Raw genomic sequence first — 27,987 nt, 5'->3', positions numbered from 1 at the left:
TGCTTGTTCTCAAGAGAGCTGCAGTTAAATGAGCTCCGAGCTTGTCACGCTTCCCTCCCTCACAGTAAACCTTTCCCAATTTCTGCAGCCTGGTGAGTGCATAGCTAGCATCACCGGGTTAAATGGCGAAGCCGTGGTGTTGAATTCCCCCAGTTGGCCCTACAGAATTTGTGTGCATACATGCGTGTATAGTGTTTACAGGGTGGCCATGCTCCAGAAACCAGTGAGGGGATTAAAGACGATCTTTAACCCCCAGAGGTAGCCCCGCAGCACCTTTGAGACTGATCCACCATTTTTATCTCTTATCCTGCTCATCTCCCCGTTAACTCATCATGTCACTCTAATCCGCTCTTCTCGTCTTAGAAACTTGATCTTAATTTTTTCTTCTTCTTTCTCTTTCCCCTGTTGTGTTAAAGGCACACAAAAACTAAACTTTCTAACAGTGCACAGAGAAATAATTGTGTTGATTAAACAGAATTGATTATGAGGGACAAAAGAAAGATGAAGGTGACACTTGGGCAGTAGTCACAGAGGAGGCCAGTCGACCGGTCCTTGTCCAGGCGTGGATCGATACAAGGGGATGTAGGAGCTTGTGGGGGGGAGGAGGGGGGGTGATTGCAGGGGTAGTAGAAGGGCTAATCATTTCAGTCATTACCAACCGTGTCTCCTGATTCCAAGGATTAGCAGACACAGAAACAGGGGAGATGTTGTGTTAGTGCTACAGGAGACTCTATCAGGGATTTGAGGAGTGGAAAACACTGCCTGTCCCCAGTCACTGTTCGTAATTGTGCCTGCAGTACTGTGTATGGGGATCTGGGGAGGAGTGAGTGTGAGTGTGTGCATCCAAGATGGGTTAGCTGCAGTGTAAGGGTAGAAAAGAGGGGGAAAAAAAAAAAAATAACAGGGAAAGGAGACAATGTTGGCATTTACGTCATGCGTGTACGTGCACACATGTGAGAAACACGATCAGGCATAACGGAATCGTGTATGGGCTCTCTCTCGCTGTCTCCCCTTCTCTGTCTCGTGCGATTGTGGGAGAGGAGAGTCGTGGGAGAGCTTACATGCCTGCCTGCCCACAAGGCTTCATGTGGAGCTGATCATTTGACAGAGTACAGAGGCAAGAGAGGCTGGCTGGCTCTGTTGCCCGCGAGAGCCCTGTCAAAATTTCACACACCACAACATACACAGCAGGTGGAAATAAGGGAAATTAAACGTCAGTGGTCAAAGAGTCACAACTGACTAATTCAATCAGCTGCAGTCCCAGGGTCGACAGTGCCCTAAACTCTGATGTGAGACAAAAAAACAATCCCATATAATTGAACTGTCATGCACAGGTGAACACTTGAGAACCACCCTGTGAACATGCCTTGAATGGATTAAAAGACATGGATTAGTAAGCATTGCTTGCATCTGCGAGGTTTAAAGAGGAACGTTGCCAATTTTGGACATCAAGATCAGTTTACTAGTCATGGGGACATAGCCTATTTATAATGTCATCTGTGGTGAAGTGTCTTTCTAAAGTCTATGAAAACAAACCTGATGCTGTCATCAGGGCTTGGGTGAAGCGTGCATTACAAACCGGGGCCATGGAGGACAAGGGCATTTACTAGACAGGGAGGGTCTAACAAAAAGATGCTGGCAAGCTGCATTATAGGACGTGTGGGATCCAAGGCTTTTTGAGCTTGATCCATATGGGGCTAAAAGTCTATATTTTTGTGGTTTCCTCTGCTTAGACTAACTGTCTCTCTCATTTTGTCTCTCACGAGTCCTCCAACTTTATGGAAGTTAAATGAAGCTGCTGGAGAAAATCTCACAGCTGTGCCCTCTGACAAAAGTAAAGATGGCCCTCCGTTGTGACAAAAGACGGCTTTAACAAGCCAACTCAAGATTAACTTGTGGTATGTAAGGGGATAATATGCGACAAGTTGTACGTTCAAACACATCTGGTGGTTCCAAGCCCCTTCACATCTTCCATTACAATCATGGAATGTACAAACTTTAGAGGACATTATCCCACTTATACCAAGGCCACTTACCAAGAAAATACCATGTCATCAAATTAATCTAACTTTTCTGTCGTAGATAGCATAACATGTATTTCCTGGGCCGGAGAATTCCTGCCGTTTGGGTTGCCAGGCAACATCTAGCTAAACTGGAAGGGGCTAAGGGGGCAAGGCTGGACTATTAGAGTATTAAAACCCTGACAGGTTTTGAAATCGGAGATTGAGAGCTCTCAAATCTTGAACATACTCAGCCTATTAGAGCAGAGAATCGCTCTGCAGACTGCGACATGATATTATTAAAAAACTGTCACATTCACAGGCTGCCTCTCTCTCCTCTTCCCTCTGTCACGGACACTCAGACATGTTAGCTCGCTGTCTCTCTTGTCCTCTCTCTTTTACCTGCGACTCTCCTCATCTATTTTTTTTTTTTTCCTATTCAGTTTTGGTTTGCGTGTCCTCTCTGGTCTTCTCACAGCTGTCCTTCAGACCCGCAGGCTGCAGCTTCACAGCAGCTAACATTATTTCAAAAGTCCTCTCTTTCCTCCTCCTACCGTTAGCTCATTTGGACTTCAGATTCACACAAATATCCAGCACGTTTGAAATTAAATTTGCATGATTGTCAGTGAGACAGCTTGGTTGCTGTTGGTGATAATTACACATATAACCCTACCTCTCTAACCCTAACCCTCTAGCTAAAGCTTCACTGTTGTCGTCCTCGCCTACAGTTTAATACTCATGCATAATTTAGAATTGCAAACAAACACCTGTGTCACCGTTTGTCAAGGATCAAGTTTCAAGGTTACTTTTATCGTCTGCTACATGAGAAAATTGTTAAGAGAACTGCTGCAACATCAACATCAAACATCACAATAAAGACATATTAAATAAGAAAACATGTGCAGACACTAGCCTAAGATGAAATAACCAAGCAAATTAGTAGAAAACCTTTTAAAAACTAGAAAAATTCAAAGGCAACGTCTCAAAGCATGCACACCTCAGTAAAGAAATTACGAGAAAACAGACACATCTCACAACACAAGCAATTGGTTTTGGCAGTTATACCGGCCACTTACTTAACATTAATCCACATCTTCCAGCCAATCAGAATCATTAGATGCCATGGCAGGTTGGGCGTGGTGATCCAGATGTGAGTGTGTTCTCTCCGTTACCTCCCCAGAACTGTGTGTTCAGACACATTGCTCTTATAATATGATACTGATACATAAAAGAAAAGTATAGTATAAGCTGTGCAGTGACCTCCAATAAAGGTTGAAGGTAGCGGATTGCCTTTGAAGTTTTTCCTGGAAGCAATTGTAAAACTGTGAAGACAGTAGTGCTCAATTCAATGATGGTGGTTACAAACTAGAAAAAGATGCCAATTTGTAATTACTCAAGTAAACATAGCCTACACATCATCTACAAGTAAAAAGGCTTAACAGTTAATTCAACAGTTTCTTGGAACCGACTATAAATAGATTAGATTCTAAATTTAAATGTGAGAATATGTTTTGAAATGGTTTTTGAAGTGCTCACCAACATTATTTGGTGTTCGGGCTCCACTGGTGGGCCCCACACCAACAGAGCTTCACACCTTGTAGTCTTTCCAGCCCTGTGGCCTGAAGGTAAAGCAAAGCAATGATGTGAATACAGAATGCACATCTCGCCACCTGACTGCAAATGTTCAACATTCAGAGGACATGCTGCCTCACAGCCATCGCTGCCTTCCAACACCTGCAGCTTCAGACGCAGCTTCAAAAGGAAAAAAAAAATTGAAAGCAAAGGCAGCATGTTTGAAAGGAGCTTAACATCCTCAGTAAAGGAAATTTTCACTCTTGTAGGCTGCATTGTGTTTTTGGACACAGTCAAAAGAGACGAATGAAGCTGTTGGGATAATCTGACCCAACAGCAACAAAATCCAAACTGAGAGTTACGGAGGAGGCATATCACATGCTAACTAGATTCAACACACAGTGGAAGAAAAGCAAAGTAAAGTTAACTGACTTTGACCTTAAAATAAGAGTCAAACCCAACTTAAGCTTGATGGCGGAAAATCAGGTTACACCTCTCCACCGGAGTTCTTTCCAATTCATCCGGCGTGTCGCAAGGGATCACAAGAAATAACAAAAGTTTCAGAGGGGAAAATGAAAGAGGCGACTCGAGGGAGCAATGCATGGTGGCTGCAGTGTGGCTGTCTGTGCATGTGCGTGTGCGTCAGGGAGATTAAAGATATGACATGGGGAAATGATGCCAAATTCCACCTCTTCATCTTCTTTTCCGAAGTTGTCCTCACGGGCCTTAGTAAGTTTAAAAATAGAGCTTGTCTAATGGAGAAGAGGGCCGAGGGGAAACAGAAGAAGAGCGAAAGCGTGCAGAGACTGGAGGAGCCCTCTATGGTAGGAGAATGCAATTTGAGATTGGCCAGATTGCTTTTTTTTTTCTCCCCCCCCCCCCTCTCCCCGCTTCTCCCCCATGGCCGTTCATGAGGCGTGATGAAGCCGCCATAAGCCTGACGCCAGTACCCACACCGCCGCCAAGGAGTCGTCACACTCACAGCGCGAGAAAATCAGCACGATGGAATAAAAGAGGGACTCCAAAAAGATCAGCAGGGATTTGAGAGTGATAGATGAGAGTGAGGCAAGGAGAGTTGGGGAGGGAGTAGAGGAGGGTGGAGGGGGTAAGAGTGAACGGATGAAGGAGATAGCTTCGGTCGGATTATGGCGGGATATGGCCGAATGTAAATGCACTTGGGTTGTGCGAGGCTGATTTCTCACGGTCATTTTGCTCTGTGAGAGGTGTATTGTTACGGGGCTTTGCTCCAGGTTTGCACACCCTCTGAATGAACCATGTAGGTTTTAGACAAATATAATTACAGACAGGAGGTGTGGTAAGAATTCTGTCTTGGATTTTTTTTTTAAAAAAAGATGTTAAATGCTTTCTCTCTCTCTCTCTGTGTGTCTTTTTCTGTCACTTTTAGGAGGAGAGGGCTCAGCTGAGGCAGGGCAGAAGGAAACATCCACCTGTGACATTTGCCAGTTTGGGGCTGAGTGCGATGTGGATGCAGAGGATGTTTGGTGAGTTTTGCAAACACACACACACAAAGACACACACACACACACAAAAATGTATCAGCATGTTCGATGAATTGTTGTCAAAGCCTTGTGACACCAGTTGACTCACACAGCTAGACTCCATCTTGATACCTTCTTAACATTTCCTTTCAAAAAAAAAAATGCCCCCCTGTCTCTGTAATTTGAAGCAGTAGTAAGTTTGAACACTCAGAATTTAGATTAGAAATCTTCTTTATACTGCACACACCCACTGCTGAACACCCACTGAGGTTTAGTGCATGGTTGACCATTTCATTTAACCTCAATTACTAGAGCAGAGCGCAGAGAGAAAGGAGATTTTCGCTTATTCTGGAAATCCAATTACTATCCTTACAGGACTTGACAATGTCAGGCCAAAAATGACTTCAACTCACACAAGGAAAACTAGTTCAGAGAGAAAATAACGTTTGTTATAAATTTAACCATTTCTTGCAGATGAGATGGATGCAGGTTATCAGCTCCTCTGATTGCATTAGCAAGGAGGTACCACTAAAAAAATCCTCAGGCGTACACAATGAACATGTTGGTCCAGAGCTCAATTAGATGGAACCGGTGAACTGTTTTCCAGCACCAGACAATATAGCAGCATTGTATTTGCACTCTACAGCATGAATTAATCATAAATGAACCAACATTACTATGGATTGCCCCAATTAAAAAAGTGCGTGATACAATTTTGGATGAGCTCACGAGGCATCGTTTCTAACATCTTTGCATTGGAAAAATCCAATATATTTACATATAATTACTAGCAGAGGCCATGTGCCTTTATTATTTAGAAATGTGACCAATAATTTGATATTTAGATTGATTCCTCCCCTCTAAAGGGCACCGCCTCGCTCATCTCTAGTGGATGCCATGAGCATGCTACATGCTACATGCTATAGCTGAGTGGTGCACTCCCAAAACGTTCCAGGTGGAACTTGTACTATAGAATTATTGTTCCACACGATGGAGTGAGGGGATTATTAAACTATTTAGGGTCACGTAACATATGCATGTAAACTGGAGACAGAGATTATTACACTACAAAGGACTTGTGAAAAGGCCTGTTTGTGAAAGGTCCAAGTGTTTTTTTTAGAGGTCAAAATGATAAATGAGATGCTTAATGAGTTGCAGTACAAGAGGACCAAATATGTAACGTAAAAATGGCACTTTTTTTTAGTTAATTTATGATTTTCTGTCCGCTTAAGAAATAAAATCAAACTCTGTGCAACCGTGTCAAATCGCACCACGTGGCAATAGGGGTGAATCGTATTCTATCACATCGGTAGTTGCTCCATATCTATCTGTAATGTATCATCAGCAATGCATCGAGATGCGTATCACATCGCCCTCAGAGATGTAGATGCACATCCCTACCGTGGATTGGTGTGAAACAAGGATTAGCTCATATCAACAAAGGGAAGGAATACTGCTAAGAAATCCCAGCAGCACCAGTAGAAATTAGAAATTGTCCTGAGACTATGACTCCATCTAACAGCTTGATGTAATGGAAGGATAATGTACCCTGGTGTGCAATAACCGTAATGCCAAAGAGCAGCTTCATGATGCATTCTGAATCTTGTTCCAAATACCAAACAGCTGGAGTCCACTCCTCCTGATGCCACCCACACACCCACAACTGCACCTTAATATTCTACAACAACACAGAAATGGATTTATTGGCAATTCTTTAATACCCAAAGGGAGAATTCATAAGGTCACAACAGCACAACATACCGTCGATGTTCTGCACAAACAAAACGGAAAACATGAAAGAAAAAGGAAGCTCAAACATATGTAGCACGACCAGGAACAAAGACAATCAAGCACATGTTGTGTGTAAGAAGACAATGGACAAGAGGGAGGCCGTCTACGTCAATAATGTATCTCATTAAAAAAAAGCAGATGACAAAAACAGACATATGAATATTTCAGTGTCCCTTATTCTAAAACGGAAACTACAAGTACTCTTTAATCTTTCAAAAGCCCCAAGGAGTTTTGATAAGAATGTTTCTTGTGAATAATCAGACAGGTAATTGCAACCCAACAGCAGGTAATTTTCATCAAACAGCAGCCAACCTCTGGCGTGGCATACAGTAGGATCATTTTGATTAAAATGACAAGTTATTCCAATCAGGCAGCAGCTAATTTTAATCAAACAAACCGTCAGTTAATCAAACAATGAGCGGAGAGAGATGACTGTAATCAAAGACCAGGTGAAAGTGATATGTTTATAATGATGCATTATTCTTATTTTCATACAAACAATACAGAGCAATAAATAATTAAGTTATTGTGTAAATTCCTAGTCTCTGTATGAAGTGATGCTTTAGGATATGTGCAACTCAAAGTAGCCAATATAACTTTTACTTCATTATTCCATCAGACATTTCGTTCATGTTTGCTGTGTTCTGCTTTTGTTTTTTGTTTCATTTTTACCAGCCAGTTGCAAGTGATGTATCCATCCTGCCTGTGTTATTTTCAGCCAACATAGATGTTAATGTTTGTCAAAGAAAGGAATCATTTTAAGCATATTTTTGGAAACAGGCTTATTGGATTTCTGATACGAACCCTTCATCAATTCCTGAAAGACAGCAAACAAACCTCCAAATGTCAAAGTAACAGAGTGTTACTAGGATTACGCTCCACACAAGAGGAACAACTTGCAGAAGATAGTAAAATTAGACCAGTTAATCCCCTTTAATCATTTTAAATCTCTTTGAGCTGACATCAGGCAGTGTGAATGTGTATGTTTTAATTGAGCTTTAACTTTTAGGCGCATAGATTGCTTTTTATTGCCTTAATATGTTTCATATTATTTGTTTTATTGCTTTTATATATTGCTTTTATTGTTTCTTATATTTTATATTGCCTATTGCTTATCTGTTCATATTTACTTTTTATGTTTGCCAATTATCGTTTCATATATTTTATATTTGTATTGTAATCAGAGCGTCCTTGAAAAAGAGAGCCTGCCTAGTATAAATAAAGGTTTGAATAAATGAATGAATTAGTAATTGTAATTACTGAATTTCAAATTGTAAGCCTTTACACAAAGCATTGTGATATGTTTGGCACAGAGCAACATGATACTGCCCAACACTGTACCTCACCATAAAGACTGGAAACGGTCGAGCACATAACCCAAAACTACAACTTGATGGTTTTACACCTCGGCTTTTTTATGGATTAAACAAAAAAGATATAATGTGTTAATTGGTGAATTTAAGAGGTGCTGGTAGGCACCTACCTTTAGGCAGACCTAGGCTAGCTGTTTTATTCTGTTTCCAGTCTTTATGCTAAGCTAAGCTAATCATCTCTTTTTTTTGTAACGAACAGACACGAGAGTGAATTCAATCTTCTCATCGAACTCTCAGCAAGAAAAGCGTTTAAAATAAGCATATCAAACTATTCCCTCAAGCTGTTTCTTTCGTTATCAGACTACGTGATCGTTTTGCCTTTTGAGAGAGTCGTTTTGTCAGATTAGGCGATCATAATCAGAGTCATAAAATCTCGCTGTAACCTGGCAACAGAGAGATTAAACATTGGACTTCAAACAATCAGAGCTTGTTGTTTTTCATGACTTAAGAACATACTGTAGGTAATTAGTAAGTCACTAGAGAGCGACTTAACCTTTCCACTCGACAGCACCAATAACACCATCCCTCTTTGGCTTTGGTGTGTTTATAGTTGTGGGTGTAAGAGTGCAGTACGTCATGGAAGATGTTGAGAAGTTTTAGAATTAGAGGAAAGAATGCAAAAAAAAAGCCATTCTAGTGTTTTCGTTATTGTGAGGCATCCCAGAAGATGCATCAGTTGTCTTCCACTACGACACTCTACATGGCATAAAACAAGCAATTTTTTTCAATTGCCCAATGCATATTTTAGTTCCCCCACATCTGTCAGATGGAGCCATTACCGGGCTGATATTTTCTAGTCATCTCCAAGTATAAGTTGTTCTTGCAACATGTCTCTGATTTCACGCACAGGCACAAGAAGATGATGTCCTTTTTTTTTTTCTTGATCTTCCTCACAAAGCTCTAATTAGCTCAGTTGCTTTTCCCTCGAGGGAAAAATGACCCCAGCACCAGATGTATTTGAATCACTGAAAAATCAGTCCAATTTAGAGGTACATGCAAGACTCAAAGAACACTGAAAACCGCAACGCAATGAATTCATTACTCGTGAAAATGTAAATAAATCTAGAGGCATCTGCAATTCCCGGCGGCAGCGACGATATTCGTTTCTGCCTCGTTGAAGAATAATCCATTAGTGTGTTCTTCAGTTCAATTATGACAAGACATTGTTAGATTTGATGATTTTTATTTTTTATACAGTTTGACAGCGTAAAAGAAAGCACACCAGTGATGATGAAGGGTTATTCTCATAATGTGCTTCGAAATGAGGCTCTGACTTTCACTGAGCGGCCAGAAAATTGCTATCACAGCCTACCCCGCCCACCTCGAACACGACATTCCTTTGATTCTATTTGTCATTATTTATGATTCACCATCTGCATACAAAAAAGGGGGGAAAAAAAGTGCTCAGTGACGTGGTCAAAATACTGTATGTTAGTTGAACCTATTTTGGCTGCACTCTATGTTATTTGACCCTGTTGTGGCAGAGAGCCTTGCTATCCTTACACCACCCTTCCCTTGTACTCTGGAGGCAGGCAGCAGGCAAAAAGACCAATTTACCCCTCAAGGATCAATAGAGTGTCACGAAAACCCATTTAGATCCATTTGTGGTGTAAAACTGTAATTACCCACAAAAACCCATGCTTTCAAACCCATCAATAGCACACATCGGTGTTGATAGAATTAAGGCAGATAGTGAGCTACTCATAGAGAGGTGCTGTAGGACACTTGCTGTGTGAACGCTGGGTTTAGACATCCTGAGAATAGAGCGAGGGGCTTTTCAAAGCTGCCACTTGTGTCCTTATTGAAGTCTGATCTATGGAGAGCAAAAGGGAAATTCAATGAAAAGCCAGACAGAGGAGAAGTCACAAGGTAACTTGCGGGAGGGCACCACAAGTCAACAGGAAGCCCATCGCACATTACAGAACTCATGCTGTTTAGTACGTCGACAGTATTTCACTATATATACATATACAGTATATATATAGAGAGAGTGTGTGTGTGCATTCTCAAGGCCTTCTCTATTCCCTCTTCTCTTTTTCACTTTTTCCTTCTGCTTTAAAGGGGACATATTATACTTTTTGAGATTTTCTGTTATTTTTATACTGTTATGATGTCATATGTCTATATTAAACATGGTCAAAGGTCCAAAACTTGAGGTGAACATATGTAAAAATGCTACCTGAAAATCAAAAAACCAGGGCTTCAGCCTGATCTGAACGCTTCATTTACAAAGTTCCCTCAACTTCCTCCTGGTGATGACATCAGATTGTTTGTGCGTAAGTAAAGAACGAGAAAAATAAGTGAAATCCTACTACTGTTTGTTTACGTAGCCTCTCAAGCTGGTTGAAGTCTGCTGAGATTAAGCTTCCAGGAGCTAACCAATCAGTGTGGGCTGATCACGATGGGTACCTTAAAGAGACAGGATCTAAAACGGTCTGTTTCAGACAGAGGCTGAATTGAGGGGCTGCATAAAGTGCCGGTATAAGATAAATAAAGGGTTTTCTGAACTGCAAATCATGCAAAGACGTTACAGTAGAGGCCCAGAATAAAAATGTAGACCTGGAAATGTGCATGATACATCCCCTTTAATATTGCTGATTTGTTCTCTCTGCCACTGTCTTTCTTTCTCTCTCTTCCTCTGTCTGTTTGCCTCTCCCTCTCAGTTTTTTTTTTTTTTCAAAGGATTACAGTGAAATTTGAAGCTAAGGATTATGAAAATCAATGCTATGTTCAGTTGCAATAAGTTTGCTGCTAGGGATTTGTATACAACGTGGCAGCCAGTGGATATGGGGGCCTCAGCTGCTGTGTGTGTGTGTGTGTGAAAAGTGGCCTTTTCAGTTGGGAGTCAGCAGACAGTCTGGGGAGGCGGGGGGGCTTTAAGGGAAATAATCTCAGGGAGCTAATCAATACGACACATCCTGCTAAGAAAGTGTCCTCACGCACGCCGCTCACATGTCATACACACTCAGATGTGTACACACATTCACACACGACGCAAACTTTCATTTAACACTTCTATACCCCTCTGTACCTCTCAGCAGAATGTGTGAAGGAATGATTTGGCTCGTGTGAGAGAGAGAAAAAAAAAAAACCAAGGTTCATCACATGACACACTCGCTATCTCGTGGATGTATATGACTGTTTGTGCACGCCTGTCTGCGGGTGTTCGGGTGCGTGTGCGAGTAGCATTAGGATGTGTTGACGCACTGCAGTCTGGTGGTATAGTGCCTATTGTGGAGAAAGTGAGAGGCCTCATTAAAAATGTATGGAGCCCAGACATCAGCCAGCGACAAACAGCGGCCTCTCGGGATGGTCGAGACTCTGAATGCTCTTCTACAATGGGAGGTTTGAGGAGGGGCATGTATGCATATACAATACATGTGTGCAATGTTTTGGGTTGTTTTTTTGTTTTTTTTTACAGTGTGGAAGTTTCCTTTTAGCTCAAAAGCTCTGAAGATTTTGCTTTGATTAGTTTTACACAGTTCTACTTGCTGCCTCCTTTCATGCTTAAACTATTCATTTAGATACTTTTTATGATAATGCAGGCACTCTAATTGCAAGCCCTAATCTTGTCTTGAGGGTGACTTTTGAAAAATGATAGTCTGTGTTTTATCATTTTTAAAGGAATATATAAAATATATCCGAGATACCACGGTATCTATTCGTGGAAGATAAGTTTGCTTTTATCTGCTGAGGTTTTGAGATCTCTACTTGTGGAATATCTGCCTTCGCCCCTGATAGAAATATATGTATCTATCCTTCCCAGACACTCATGGAGATACATGATTTATGATCCAACATAAAAACAACACAGGTATATGTGTAACAGTATGATATACTGCGATTCAACGCCTGGGATTCAATAGGATTTGATATTATTACTTGTATATTTGTGACTGTAAGTAACTACAAGAGATCATTATTTTCGCAATTATTATTTCAAATACTGCCACATCAACAGTTACTATCACGGGCAGGAATGCATTTTTAATTCAAATCTTATACCTCTGTTCCCAGGTCAGTGTAATCCATCTAAATTTGTTCATTTAAATAATACTATACAGGTGTAACTGGGACGAATTAGGGGTCGGTGTGAAGTAGCATTAGTTGCTGTCAGGACACATGTCGCTTTCTTAAAAGAGGAGCAAAATGTATATTGCTGGTATTTTTACAGATATTTTGCAGACTGCAGATTTAATGTGAAGATTTCAGGCAGTGTTGTACATGAGTTTTACATTTCTGTCAGTGTAGGAAAACATAGCTAGCAAGAGAGACGGGAGAGCCAGAGGCACAGGAGCTCAGAGAGAGAGAGAGAGACAGTGTGTTGAAAAGATCAGTTATTGAGAGACATATCAGTTGTTGCCAAAAATAATGATGTCACAAAGAATTTGTGTCAGATCTGTGGTTGTGCATCTGTGACTCTTACATCTTGTCTTAATTTTTACACCCCTAAGTGGAAGAAGGTGGAAACTCATTTGTGGTGCTCACAGCATTGAAAAATGAAACAGTATCCTCGTGACTCTGGATGATACACAGAACACGACTGTCGACAGTTTTCTTTGGGGACGTTTTCTGCATTTCCAGTGAAAAACTGTTGACAGCAAAGTCTCGAGGTGGATATCTTGAAACCTCAGCAGATAAAGAACAATTTGCATGGCTACAGATTGTCTACGGGTAACAGAGAAAATATGTTTTTGTCATTCAAAAATCACAAACTGACCCTTTAAATCAGGCTGTTGCGGTTTTATTTTGTAAGCCTCTGCAGTGGCAGGCCATTCATACCTTCAGTGTCATGTGGGATTTCTGATATTGCGCGCCTTTATACAACTGCATCTCTGATGCATAATGAAGCCTTTCTTCACATCATTCTTACTTTGCTGATCCATCATTACAACAGTAGCTGATACTGCCACGCTTTCTTTTCAGCAGTACGAATCATCATGGCTGATTGTGATGGTGTCTGCCTGGGTATATGTGTGTGTCCGTGGGTATATGTGTGTGGGGAGGTGGTGCGTGAGTGTGTGTGTGTTGGCGGGCTCTCACATGGACGTGTATGCAAATGCAGCTGTAAGACAGCTGAATGCCTGTGCTTTACTGGGAGCTTGGCACCAGGGGAAGATGAAAAGGCCGGGAGAATAATGACAGATTTATAATTACAGAATCTAGCGTTCAGCGCTACTCAGCAGCAACTGTCTGGGGAAGGCAATCTGGGTATAATTTCTGCTGATCAGGCCTGCCACACACTTGATCACACACAACACGTATACCCAGATACACACACACACATACTTATGTGCACATGGACTCAGGTGCTCTCCCTCTCTCTCTCTCCCTCCAGTTTGTGCAGATTTCACAAATGCAGAAGAAAGCTAGCAGACACACACACAAGCACAGAATGTCTCACACTCAGATTTCACCAAAATTGTGACGCAAAAGCGAATTGCTCGTTTAATTGGCTCAAGCTAAAAGCATCAAGTGCCTGATTCACAGAGAAATTAATGCATAAAAGTAACAAAAACACACCAGAAATATCAGCTTTATGGAAGGAAGTGACTGATTCAATATGGATGGATGATTATGGATGTTGTAAAGTTCCAAATCAAACTCTAATACAACAAAGAATTATTTAAATTCTTTAGTGAGCTTATTAAACTTCAGTGGTACGTTTCGCTCTCCGCACTGCAGTTATATCCAGGCTCTAATAGTCTCATGGTTTTTCCAAACATACCACAACAAATAACTAAGAGCGCCCCCTCATGGACAAAATAAAACACTATCAAATTACAACATGAGACACATCACATGCATTATAAGCCATAAACATTACTGACGTAAGCAGTTATTTGCCAGCGATGAAATACGGCACTTAAGGTAATCATCTGTTGTAAGGAGTTAATGTAATGTGTAATGTGTAATGTGTAAAGATAATCTGGCTATCAGTGATTATAACTTGCTTGTAAAAGCAACAGAAGTACTGCCGGTCACACTTTTGTGCTCAGATGTGACAGTGATACACCAGACAAGACTCCGGACTGCAGTTGTGCTCACCTTCGTCAAGATAATTTTAGATTTTTTCAGCTGAGTGGGTTTTGTTGAAGGACGTTATGAAGACATGGTGTAATACCAGAAAAAACACAATCGATAACTATTGAGATTACCGCCCACAACGTACAGTGTAATTACTTCGGAGTTACGGTGTAATGTTTTGTACTAACAGTGTACTGGTACAGTACAAACCGATGTATGTGGGGAACAAGATGTGAAGTTATGGAATAAGGGGATAACATTTTGGGATCTACAGAGAATTTATACTGTAGTTATTATTTAACTACTGGGTACCTATTCTATTATTACAGGGTACAGTATGACCATTAAACTGGGAAGATGGAGTGATGACTTCTGCAGAACTTAATAAATCAGATATGATTTTATTTCAAAATGACCTTATTACCAACAAACACGCAAACTACATTGTTCCTTTATAATTTTGGGGTACTTAAATATCTACCGTGTATCTGTGTGTTTTCTTTATAACAAAGGTCCAAGGGACAGTGTGTTGTCATGGATACTGTCGGCCTCTGAAGACTGTCTCAGCTGTCGTTCAGCTCACCAGTAAACTTCATTACTGGATGCTCGTTTATGGCCTCGTGGCTCTGCCTGCCATCAGGGGACAGACTTCACCTGCCCTAGATGTCACTCACTTGTGTTTCAGTGTAAACACATGCTGACAATTGTTAAGTCATTAAAATGTTGAAAGTCATCTCCCTGACAAAATGTGTTTGACCAGCAATACAGCTCCTCAAGGTGCAAGCTTACCTTTTATTCAGCTCTTCGCACGGTCTCCTTTCATCTCAGGAAATAAATAAAAATATAGCAAGATGAAACATATCAATCACAACGCATATAGTATATGGTTAATATGCTCTTATGACAGCAAACTGTGCAGGTAATTTAGTTTGTTCTACCATGTTCTCACATTGTTCTCTGTAGTTACAGATTTATACATATGTGATGGTTATTCCACCCTTGTTACATGTAGTTACAGGGTGACAACAGGATATGCCGGCTGTAATCTTAATTGTATATTGTACACCTTGTATCATATTAAAAACAAAATATTACATTCTTAACTTAAAACCTTTATTTAACTTCTTATTTCAAAATAAATTATAAATCTTCGAGGTACAAATAGCATTGAATTCTTTATTTCTTTGTTTTTCTTGCATTTCCTCTTGACTTGCTTCATCTCCCTTTCAACTTCTGACGAAGATGACAGGGTGGAGGTTGAGACGAGGGGAAAGAAACTGATGCACTTGGCCATACGTTGACCTTATAGAGAAAAACTCTTGACCATAATTTGTAGTCTGAGATATCTGGATTTCTGACAGCTATAATGTCTCCCACTTTGGTGAGAAGTCATAAGAATCAAACGGTTGGCTGCAAAGCCATCATCATTCTAGATGTGAATAAATACAATATTAATGGGCTACATAAGGCTATACAAGAAATATAGCTGACTAAAATCAGCTATTTTCTAGTTTATCAACAAACCATTACAAATATGTAGCACCATGATAATGGAAAAGTTAATTTCCAATTATCTGGTGGGACAAGCTTGCAACAAATAAGGCATGAAGTCAGAAGCGTTGGTGATTTTTTCTTTAATTTTAAGCCTAAATGCAGCAGGACATGTTTGATATATTACTAATTGCCAACAAAGTCATCACAAGTTAATATAAATTCCAATGAGGATGTGTTGAAAGTTTATAGCCAGTGCAGTAGCAGATTAGCTTAGTGTGAATAAAATCACCTGAACATGTTTCAGCTTCTGCAAGACACAAACCCACAAGTGTTACACTGTATGACATTGAATATACTGACATACCTGTAGTGTTGTAAATTCTATTAGAGCAATCATTAGTGTTAACTTGTAAAAACTGCAGGGTAACGTTTTTCTCTTTCAGCTGGGCACGCAGCGTTAGCTTGGACGTGAACATCCGGTCGCTAACAAATGACAATCAAGCTAACGCTCCAACAGCACCTTTAATTTGTTCAGTTAACGCTACATTTGACATGAGCCACAAACCAGACAGTTCTGTGCCGATGAATATATTCAGGTTATTACAGACTGTACATGTGTTTGCTGTAAAGTAGGTTAGCAGGGAACAGATATGTTCCTTCATCTCACCAGTATATGCCTGAAGGGCGGGCGAGCGGAGAGCCTTTTCCATTTCTTTATAGAAAACACTCTGTCATCCCCTGCTGTCATCTGATGTAAATGAAGCATACCTATTCAAATCGCAATGAACTTTGATGACACTGATGTGAAAGGTTATAGGTCACAACTGTAGTACAAAAAATAACATAGTACTCTTGGATTATTATTGTCTTTATGGCATTGCCTTTATTGTTTTTCCGATCCAAATCTTTGTCACTCATTTGATTTATACTTTGTAGTTTGCCTGTTTGTTGGTAGTAAAGTCATCAGATGTCTGCAGAAGTCATCACTCCATCTTCCCTGAAACGTCCAGATTTTTGCTCAGTTTTATGGTCATACTGCACCCTGTAATAATGGAATAGGAACACCATAGTTAAAAAAATAACTACAGTATGAATTCTTCCCAAATATCCAATTATTGTTCAGTAGGTCTAATAGGTGTAATAATAGAATAGGTTCCATAATTCCACAATTTCACATCTCGTCCCCCTGTAAGTACCTACATATATGCATTAGTACATATTGTACTGGTACACCATTAGTACAAAAGATTACACCATAACTAAGGAGTAATTGCACCGTACGTTGCAGGCTGTAATCTAAAGCATTACCATGCAATCGTCATTGACATTTTTCTCCATTGTGTTTCAGTATGCACTGTAATAATATTAGCTTAAAAGTTATTATTTTCCATTTAGGATATTTTCAATGTTATCTAAAAAAATATACATATCTTAGAAGTTGAGAATGGGTGAGTGCTTGTGCTACACTTTCCTCTGCAACACTAAAATGTACAGTTTTATCTACAATTCTTTCATTAGTAATTGCTTCCTGCCGTTGTAATGTTACATAATTTGTCAATCAAGCCCTCTGCGCAGCCTGTCTCCTTTTGCGAAGTTAAATCTATTTGCTATTGTGACAAATTGAATGTGCCAAAACCCAATTTGAACAGGATTACTATGCATGGTCCAACATCCTGGCTGAGTGCAAGCTTGACTGTTTTTTTTTTTTTTTTCTCATTTTTAATCCCTGAATGAATTTGGGTCTGTGTTTCCTGCAGTCAAACCCACAGTGTTTATAAAGATGCTGTCATTTTCCTAAATATTTCAAATCTCATTTATTTTGCATTTTGACATAGATAATAAATGAAGCGCTAGGAAGTTTACTTTCATTGAAAGAATTGTTCTGTAACATGACGTCTTGTTCTGCAGGTGTGTTTGCAACATTGACTGCACCCACATCAGCTTCAACCCGGTGTGCGCCTCAGACGGCCGTTCCTATGACAACCCCTGCCAGGTGAAGGAGGCGTCCTGTCAGAAGCAGGAACGCATCGAGGTCAAGTACCTGGGCCATTGCCAAGGTCAGATACAACACATACAGTATATATTACATTATCACATGCGATATTCTTATCCTGTGAGCTTTAACAAACTCTCTTAATTGCACAAATTTGTTGTAAAGTGCTCGGTTCAGCCTGATGAATGCCACCTGTTCATGAGTGGGTGTGAGATTTCTGTAATCAGTGCCCTTAAAATTGTCATATAAGTCGACCTGTTCCTGTCCATTTCATTCTCTAAAATGTTACCAAGGAATAAAAAGAAGAATTTCAGTCCTACTGTCAGAAATCAGCACAGAAAAACATTGCAAATTGAGGAGTAGGAGACCCGAAACAATTAGAAAATAACACAGCTGCCAGCGACATGTCATCAGAGCAGCACTGTAATGTGACTGAAATAAAGAGGGAATGCTTTGACATGAAGTTCGATGATAATGGGAGGTGCTCAAGTGATGTTACAGTCACTGAGATATTAGAAGAGACGATATCATTGCCTAGAGGTGATGTTTCAGGTACAACAGTAGATGATACTGGACCTGCAGGAATGCAGCGTCCACAGTGAGAGAATTTTTCTAGCAGCTACTGAAATGGAGAAGCTGCTCTGCCAAAATATACTTATAAGAATCTAAAAAAACCTCACATTAGTTGATTCTGGTATCATATTAAACTCCAAATTCAGATTAAGGCATTATAATTCTTGAGTCAAACAAGTGTGAGGAAATTAAGGCAGACTGTTCATGACTGGTATGACAGATCTACAGAACCATTCCTACTAAAGACTACGTACTAGAGAGAAAAGTTTAAGAACTTGGTGAATTCTGCAATTGGAGCAGCAGGTAACTTGCTTACTTGACAGCAGCAGTTCAGCTTCTACACAACTATCTGACTGTACTGTGGCAAAATAATCTCATCTCAGAGCCCCACTAACACTTTTTTTCTCACAAAAAAATAACCTCTTTGACAGAGAGAGATGCAGTAAATGATGTTATTCGCTCTGTAATGTAGCAATAAGAAAAATCCAAACTGTTTTGTAGCTGAATAAAATAAAACGAAATTTAATATAGACCATTCTGTTCATTTGAATACATTTATATTTTTTTGAAATGTGGTGATATCTGTACATATAGAGCCACAGAGGCAGTGCTGTTGTTTTGTCCAGTAAAAACATGAAGCTTCACTTTACTAATGTAGCAGCTACAATTGTTAGATTTCATCTGTGAGACCAACATTTATCTTCCAGAAGGAATTACATCATATGTTAAAATGCTGCATAGAGCCAGAGGTAAATCACCAAAGAGCTGCACAGATCAGATCATCAGATCATGTTCTCCCCGGGATGACAGACGTCGACCAGCTGATCATCTCAGGAGTCGGGCTGCTAGTAGCTGAGATGACCAGCCGGTCTGAGCCAACGGCTATGAAACATCTCCAGAAAACCGACTACATATTGTGAATCTAAATGGTTACTTTCTCATCTGAAAAAATATTAAAACTCAATAAAGTGACATATTAACAGTTCTACAGCAAAAATTACAACAGCTTTTAGCTTGGCTCAAAATGCAAAATGCATTCTGGGATACTTGGCTGTCCCGAGCTTAGGTGGCCTTCGGTTAGTCACGAACATTCGCATTTATAGGGCTGGCCCTGCTGTTGCAGTCCAGCCAAAAACAAATCTGTTCATACGAGTGGTTCTTGCATGAGGCCTCTTAACTGTGATAGACACAAAAACACCTTCACACATACACACATACACAGCAGAAGCTGTCAATCTCTCTGTCTGGGCAGGTGTTCACTTCAAGGTGAAATGAGGCCATGAGGGAAAATGAGGCAGCTTGCAGAGCTAAATACAGACAACGTGATTCCATGTGTCGCTCCAGCTACAGCTCCAACCACATTTCATAATTGCAGATATTTTTACTATAATCATATTTTGGCTTTGTGTGCAGAGATAATCCTCAAACCCCCACATAGCCTTCCCTGCTATGTATATTGATAATTTTACTGAATGGTAATCCGTTCTTTTTAGTGTAGTATCTTTTATTTGGGTTCAGTGTTTGTTTGCTACTGTTCCAAGGATAAAGTTATTTTATTAATCTGTGTGGTTAAATCCTTAAAGTGTGTCATATTATTAATCCATGTGGGAGAAGACAAAGGCACTTAACAATTCTTCTTTTGAATGTTTTTCTATTTTATTTTGTTTACGGTGTGATCTACCAACATCTTAATTTCTCCTCACTTTAGCTTTAGCATTACGCAACTGCTAAATCTGGCTGAAACTGCCATCAGGTGGAAAGAAAGGCAGAAACTTATCCACATTCACAATTCAGGCAGGAGCTCAAATCTCAATTGTTAGCAGGTTTTATTGTGTGTGAGTACATTTGCAAGCATTTCGATTGGTTCTGTATCCTCTCAGGACATTTGGGGACAATTGATTGAGATGTGAGAACCAAGCTGAAGGTTTTGAGAAGTGATGGGGAGTAAAGCAATCAGGGGGGCTAACCACCTCTGCAGCACAAATAGAAATCTGTACCCCCCCCCGGCCACCATGTTACAGCCCTTTGGGTCAGAATACCCTGATTGATCTGATCGAGCTTCCATTTCAATCAGGGAAAGTGGTGAGAGAAACAAATGTCATGAAATTCTGTCATGAAACTGAGGGATTTACACCTCTGAAAAAGTAAACCTCACATTAACAAGGTTTCAAAGTGATACCTTGACATCTAGATTGCTGGTTTATCATATTTCTGTGTGTCACTTGTCATATTATTAGGAAACAGTTCTACCTCATACCAATCTCGAACAACAAAAATTACAGATAACCTTCATATTTTGAGGGTTTTTCATTTATTCACTAGCACCTACACTTCACCATATATATATATTATATAAATCAATGTTGCATAATTGAAACTTCAAGTTGTCATCCATGTGTGGAACTAGAAAACATTAAAGGACAAAGAAAGAAAAAGGAAACATTTTTGTAGCGGTAATCTGTTTAGTTTTTTGTGGTGTTTTCCCTCTAAGCAGTCTTAAAATTCATTTAGTATTTTATTTGATTTCTCTTAAGTGGATGCCAAACACACAAGACTCTAAGCTTCTGACCTCACCCGAAACGCTGCTTTGTTTTTCTTCTTTCATTGTGCCTCTGGTATTCTTAGAGTAAATAAACAAATTAAATAGATAAATAAACAAATATGAAAATCCCAGATCCCAGCACATTTCCTGCCACGGTTCTTGTATCATAACCTGAGAAATACTTCCACAGACTCCATTTGAGGGTATAAAATCTACTGACCGATGAAAAAATGAAAAAAAAAATTGCAGTACAATGATAATGACTGTAAAGACATTTTGTCTAGACATTGTGAAAATAGGAATTCAATGCAACGTCAGTAAGGTGAGCAAAAAATGTATTATTCCCTCTGATCTTTTCTACTTGACTCTCCTCCTTTCTACCCTATGTTCAGTATAATACATTAGGGGAGATGGTTTGTGACTTCTTGAAGAGAATTGTTCACATTTCAACGCGTTAGCTAGACAGGTGCACACAACCCTTTGCTGAAACGATAATTCATACCCGTGCCGGCATCAGCTTGACTGTGTAAGTCCTAATGGAGAGGGTTAGAGCTTTAGGAGAGGCTTTACTGACCTGACATCAGTGTTACTGTGTCTATGTGGCCTTTCCAGGTGACATCATATCCGGGAACAAAGGAGGAGATGGACACTTTGCACGGACCGACATCACAGGTGACTGCTTGTGTGATGGTGGCGGATTGACAAATAACATGTGCTGCCGCTCAAATCTGAATCAGTCTTCAGCCGTGACTCAATTCCCTTCAGTTCTTTCTGTCTGTCCCTCTCAGACCTTTCCTCTATCTCTAAATCCATTTCCATCTTGCATTTTTTTTTTTTTTTTTACCTTTTAGTATCCATCGTGCCCTCTGTTATTCATTCTGTGTCTTTATTGAATGGTACCGTATATGCACAGGCGACCGAGAGCATGTGTGCATTCATGCGTATTTATGGGTTTTGTGTATCTGTGTGTGTTTACATTGTAGAGGACACAGATGACCCGAGGAATGGGCTGGCTCGCGGCCTGTACATCCCCTGTCCAGATCACTACAAAAACTACTGCGTCCATGGAGAGTGTCAGTACCCCAGTATCCTGGCACAGCCATCCTGCAGGTATACACACACACACACATTCCAGTATTACTACATTTGTGAGGACTAGTGGCGACTGGTGATTATTTACCCGGGTGGGGCTACAGGCACTGAGGGCTTCTGCTTTCGCACTAGCATCGTTGTCTTGCTTGGTGCACTAAGGTTTGACATTTACTCAATAATTTCAAAAAAAAGCAGACACGCTCCATCCAACAGCTCAGCTCGGCTACTTAACTGTCTCTTTTCTCACCAATCAGAAGGATCCTCTAAAAAACACTTGCAAAAAAAAAGTTAATTTAAATTTTAACATTGAAAATTCAACATTAATGCTGAATGTACATTCATTTTCTGTTTTTCATAATGATAATACAAATACTGTCTTGACTTGATTCATCATATTCTGCTTAATGCTTAATGCTTGAGGCTTCTGTGATAGTTACAGCAATGCAAATATGCAACAGTGCATTATAATAAAAGTTCCAACAGCTCATCATGTCATCTTGCTATTGACGGCTCCTTTTTTGTCACGTTGTCGGCATTTGCTGGACTAGCACAGTGAAGCTAGCAGTGGCTAATATTGTGCTAATGGCTACATGTAGGTACAGTAACAGTCAAACATTTGGACACAGTTTCTCATTCAAGAGAATTCAAAGGTGTGTCCAAACTTTTGACTGGCTGGCTACTATATGTGTCCTATGAGGCTGCTGCACTACAGATAGACATAAACAGGAAAAAGCTGAGTAAAGTCAAACCTCAAACTACCACAATGTGTCTCCCTCATTTGGTAACACAAATATTAGACTGAATGTAATACAGTATTTCATCCACTGAGTGGAATAAAGTGGCTAAGTGGCCAAAAGTCTGTTCCTCTCTAACAATGGTCAGCAGTTATTGATAGCACCAATTACTCTTGAATCCCATTGTTTCATTGGTTTTTGGGTGCAGTCTTCTGTGCTCTTTTTACATCTATTTAATTGTATCAGATGGAGGTAGGATCAGGAGGAACTAGTGTTGAATTGTGTATTTCATGGCTAGGATGGCGCCCATTAGGAAAGAGAATACAAAATAGATTCATTTGTACGGTTAATTTCAGTAATGTCAAAATGCTTAAAAAGTAAAAACCAGTTTATATGCTCGAATATTTAATGGAATGAATGAAATTCCACCTTAAAGTTAGATAACCAAATACTGTTTCTAACTATGTAATATTTGCATAATATATAACTATACCATGACTTGGATTATTGATAATTAATTCATAATGAGTTGAATGGATTTTAAATAGGCAGCAATCAATAAAAGTATTTTTACATTAGCTATTTATGGGTTACAGTGCATTGATTCATATCTACCAATCAATTCAAATATATTTATCTGAGCTATTATTGGCTGCAGTGTTTTTAGTAACTCTGGCTGTAGTACAGGTATAAACACAGCCTGTCTAAAGCAAGAGGATTCAGACTACTTCTGTCTTTTCATCACAAATTTTAATGATGCCCTCCCACCCTCTCCCTCCCTAATCTGCGGACACCAAAAGAAAGCGGTGTAATGTAAGATGGTTAATCAGTTGTAAAATTTAGCAATTGCTAGGCAAGTGCTGGAGCCCATTTATTTTGTAATCAGGCTTGTTTATCTTGTGTAATCTTGTACTGAGAGGGGGGAAGTGTTTGAGATCCCTGCTGCTGCTATTGACCAGTCAAATATGCTGCACTGCTTCAAATTAATCCCATGTTGGATTTATCACTTCTTAATGAGGATGTTGGTTTTTCCTTCCCCGCCCGTTATGATCGTGTTTCACAAAATACAATTTGATTTGGTGGTGATCGCATCTTAAAAACCCACACTTTGTAGCTCTCTGATGTGTCTGCCAGTTACAGTGCTTGGCTGTAAACACTCAAATGAGCTGTTGTGAACGTCATTGATGACTGATACCTTGCGTGTGTCATCAGAGGCTTCCCAGGGGCTATGGTAGTTCAGCAGCCAAATGAGCACATGTAACTCCAAAAACAGTATAATTTGCAAGCTAACAAGCATATACAAGTCCCCAGTGAGGATTCTCACTGTCTACAAGAATACCCAGTCCCTCAACACTAACCTTAAAGCTGCTGCAAAGGATATTTTTTACATGGATGAAATGACTGTGTACAATTCAATGTGAAATGGATCGCTAGTACTGACAAACCCACACAGAAATATTCCCCAGTATACTCTGCAGGTCCCTCAACTCCCTTATTATCTTCTGTTTTGGTTTTCACAGACAGCAAATTTACTGTTCTGGCTAACTCTCACGGCTCTCACCAGCATCATTTACAGCCGCAGAAGGCAGCTGTTTTCAGCAACAAAAAGCTCTGATAAGCTCACTGTACGCTACCTGCCCAGCACCACTTTGTCACCAAACTGCAGACAAAGTTAGTGACTGACTGAACACTAGCTGAACATAGTGGAGAATTTAGGAGCTAAAGAGTTGGTGGAGACCAAAACAGAGGTAAAGGGAGAGCGAATACTAGACTTACAGTCTTCAAGTGGCCAGAAACATGACTCAGAATGAAAGCTAAGATGTCTCTGTGTCTGTTGAATGTATAAATAGACAACTACTAAGATATTAGCCATATCAACTTTATAAAGAACTTTATGTCCATGTTGCGCTGCCCCAAGTGGCCAAAAACATTACCAAAAACCTTTACCTAAACTTCCTGCTTTTTTTTCATTACTTGGATCTCATTTTCTAGGTTTTCACCATCTTTCCAGTTAGGATCACTATGTTCTCACCAAACTAAGTGCTGAGATCTGGGAACACTGTGACATAGCTGCAATGTAGTTCAACAAAGCAGGAGACTCCATTGTTTGACAGGTTTGACAGGTTGTAAACAAGCAAAGGCTATCCAAACCACCTTATTGGAGGTAAAATCTTCAAAAAATAAGCAAAACTGAAATGTTCATAATAATCCCTCACTGCACTGGAACACTGTGTGCTCTTGAACACAGTGTTGAACCTGAAAGTTGGTCTGTAAACTGTGGGGGATGTTTACAGACAGCTTGGGCAATTATTTTACTGTTCACCTTTGTTTTCTCTTTCAAATAAGTCTGGCTAACCCTTGGCTCTGTTTTTTGCCCAATCCAACATGTTTTAAATGATGTCCCTGCATTCTTAGATCCAGCTATTACTTTGGTGGATAAAATATTATCCAAATTGAAAGAAAGGATGCCCAAAACTATGAAAATAATGATCCTTTAGGAGCTTTTTTTTAATATACTCTTTATTTGTTAGTCCCTTATAATAAAAAGGAAAAAAAGAAAGAAAGAAACCAGAAATAACAACAGCAATATTATACATTTGATTAAGAAACAGTATAATAAGTAATTAAACAATAAAAGGTAGATTTGGCTCAGGGAAAGGTATACATTTTTTATTATTGTATAATATTTGTTTTTTGTATCCTCTTCCATCTCGCATCAAACAACCTATCTAAATTCCAAAATGCTCCTTTTTGAAGCATTTTGTCATATCTGGGCCTCATAAATACAGAAATACAACACACCAGCACATGCAGACACAATTCACACACACACACACACACACACACATTTGCACAACCACACTCACAGAACAGCAGTCACACAGGTGCAAATGACAGTACACAAGCGGTGCACATACATTATTCACATAAGCGCTATTCACATAAAATACACTTGAACGCAGGCAACAGAGACAGGCGTTTACATAAAGACACAATGAGAAATGGCATTAAACCACGCACACACACGCACACACACACTCACTCATAGTGAATGTACATGTGTGCCGCTGCCATCTTTTACAGACTGATAGTGTAGCAGCCAGGGGGTCTTGGTATCTCTGCCCCCCACCACCACCACCACCACCACCACCCTCTCCTATCTCTCTCCTTTCACTCTAACCTCCTTGCTCTTCTCAGCTCGCCTAGCCAGACATTGTTCTTGCATACAGAACAGTGTTTAGCAGAGAGGAAGTGTGAAAGGTCTCTGCTGCCCCCTACTGGTTGCAGGAATAAGAGATTGTATCCTAATCAAAAGGGAAGACACAGCGGTCTCTACATGAGTGGTGTGTGACTGTGTGCAAGTGTGTGGAAACAGAGTACAAACCCCAACCAGAACAAGGTTGCAACGTTCATCTCACAAATATGGGATAGAGAATATGAAGGAGACTCTGTGTGTGTGTGTGTGTGTGTGTGTGTGTGTGTGTGTGTGTGTGTGTGTGTGTGTGCCAAACAAGGATATGCAGGTGTCGGTGGGTAACAACCTCCCCAGAGAAAGTAAAAGCAGGTATAGAAGAGGAGAAGGAGAGAGAGAGAGAGATTAAAAGGGGGACCATTTTAGCTCGTCTCTAAGGACAAAGATCATCTCCATTAGTCTCTCTCTCTCTCTCTCTGCCTTCATCTGTCTGGCTTTCACATACTATATCTGCCCTAAGCAGGCTAAATCTAAAAACACCATTTACATGTGAAGATAGTGAGGGTCTTTATTAAGATCTTGCCACACTAGAATGCCTGAACTATAAGAAAAAAGTCTCTTCTTCTTCATCCTCAACAAAATTGCTGATCACAGCCAACATCTGGTAAGAAGTGAGTGAGACAAAAACCATCACATTTACATATTTTCCTGTTTCTGTTGACAGACAACAGAACAAGCATACAATAGTGATGTGCTTGTGCATCATAAATGCTACCAGATAATCAGGCAATCAGTAAACATCTGTGCTGCTGAGCTTAGATGACAATTAAATCACTATTTTATCATTGCAAAGTCATCTAACAAAATCAGTACAGCATCGTGACAACACCTATGTCGTGCAATTGGCAACCTATTTAAAATGAGTGATCGCAAAGGTATTTTGAAGTTAGCTTTACTGCTTCCTGTCTGGTTAGGCTTACGTCATGATTTTCCAAAAGCTCAGTTGCTCCCGTTTAAAAGGTGAGGCTTGCATTTATATATATATATATATATATATCCACCAGGAGTGGTCAATACCACAAAGTTTGCTTCCAATCCGAAATCAAGAAATACCAGGGCCACAGTCCAGATGCATGAACCCCTCAGTTTTGATGTATAGCACAGTGGTGGATTTCACAGCACCGCCGCAAAAATCGACAGATGGATTGCGCATGATTAGACCGTGTCCTACTTTAATTATATGCCCCACAGTATTATGTTTACATTGTTTAATTCACTTTATGATATAGAGTGACATACTTATTGGCCACATAATTGTTACATTGAAGAAAATCATATTTCACCTCGTCTACTGAGTATGTGATTACTGCCATGCAATCACTGTGATAAAGAGCAGTCGCAGTGGAAATGGCTTCGCTAAAAATGGTGGTACCAAAAAAGAAAAAGACTACTGAGCCTTTCTTCAGCTTCCTTAATGTTGTCCTCATTATCAAGAATCTCCAGCGACATTAGAAACTTATAGGAGAAACACACAAGTAGAGTGTAGCTTCAGCAGCTACTGAGCGTGTGCCTTTAGCATATTAATGCAGCTTTAGTGTGGACGGAGGGCCAAAACAAAGAGAAAATTATGTGTTTTCAAAGTAGTTGCTCAGTATGAACACAACCGCACTGTCTCTCTCTCACTCTCTCTCTCTCCTTCCCTTGTTCACTGCCAGCCCCCATCAGTCATGTTCATCTAAACAGTCGCAGAAAAGAAAAAGCAGCTGCTACACTGTCACACAAATGCATTGTTCCAGCACAGCGTCTTCATCAAACAGGTGCACCGTTCAGTTAGAGACATAAAAATTAACCTGCCTCTTTCTCTCTCTTTCTTTTCGCTCGTGTGTGTGTGTATGTGTGTGTGTGTGTGTGTGTGTGTGTGTGATCCCAGCTGTCACTCGGGTTTCAGCGGCCCCCAGTGTGACACCAAAGAGTACAATGTGCTCTATGTGGTGCCAGGCTCTGGCAAACTGCACTACGTCCTCATCGCCTCCATCATCGGGGCACTCCAGGTGGTCATCATCTGTGTGGTGGTGCTCTGCATTACCAGGTGAGTCATGCCCTA

General features: G+C 40.1%; 1 protein-coding gene across 2 annotated transcripts in view; it reads left to right on the top strand.

Annotated features, from left to right (window-relative positions):
* The window catches only part of tmeff2a (transmembrane protein with EGF-like and two follistatin-like domains 2a), a 122,979-nt gene that overhangs the window by 91,802 nt on the left and 3,190 nt on the right, over positions 1–27,987 (top strand). The window contains exons 5-9 of one of the 2 annotated variants that reach the window (XM_067603084.1): positions 4,978–5,074; positions 17,665–17,813; positions 21,477–21,536; positions 21,848–21,974; positions 27,814–27,972. In XM_067603084.1, coding sequence (XP_067459185.1) covers positions 4,978–5,074; positions 17,665–17,813; positions 21,477–21,536; positions 21,848–21,974; positions 27,814–27,972 — 592 coding nt within the window. The remainder of the gene's footprint in view (positions 1–4,977; positions 5,075–17,664; positions 17,814–21,476; positions 21,537–21,847; positions 21,975–27,813; positions 27,973–27,987) is intronic. The other variant, XM_067603085.1, reaches the window with a different exon arrangement.

The sequence above is a fragment of the Thunnus thynnus genome, chromosome 11, assembly GCF_963924715.1.
Source record: "Thunnus thynnus chromosome 11, fThuThy2.1, whole genome shotgun sequence".
NCBI lineage: Eukaryota > Metazoa > Chordata > Actinopteri > Scombriformes > Scombridae > Thunnus > Thunnus thynnus.
The sequence above is the reverse complement of the archived record's forward strand: the minus strand, read 5'-3'. Positions and strand labels throughout refer to the sequence as shown.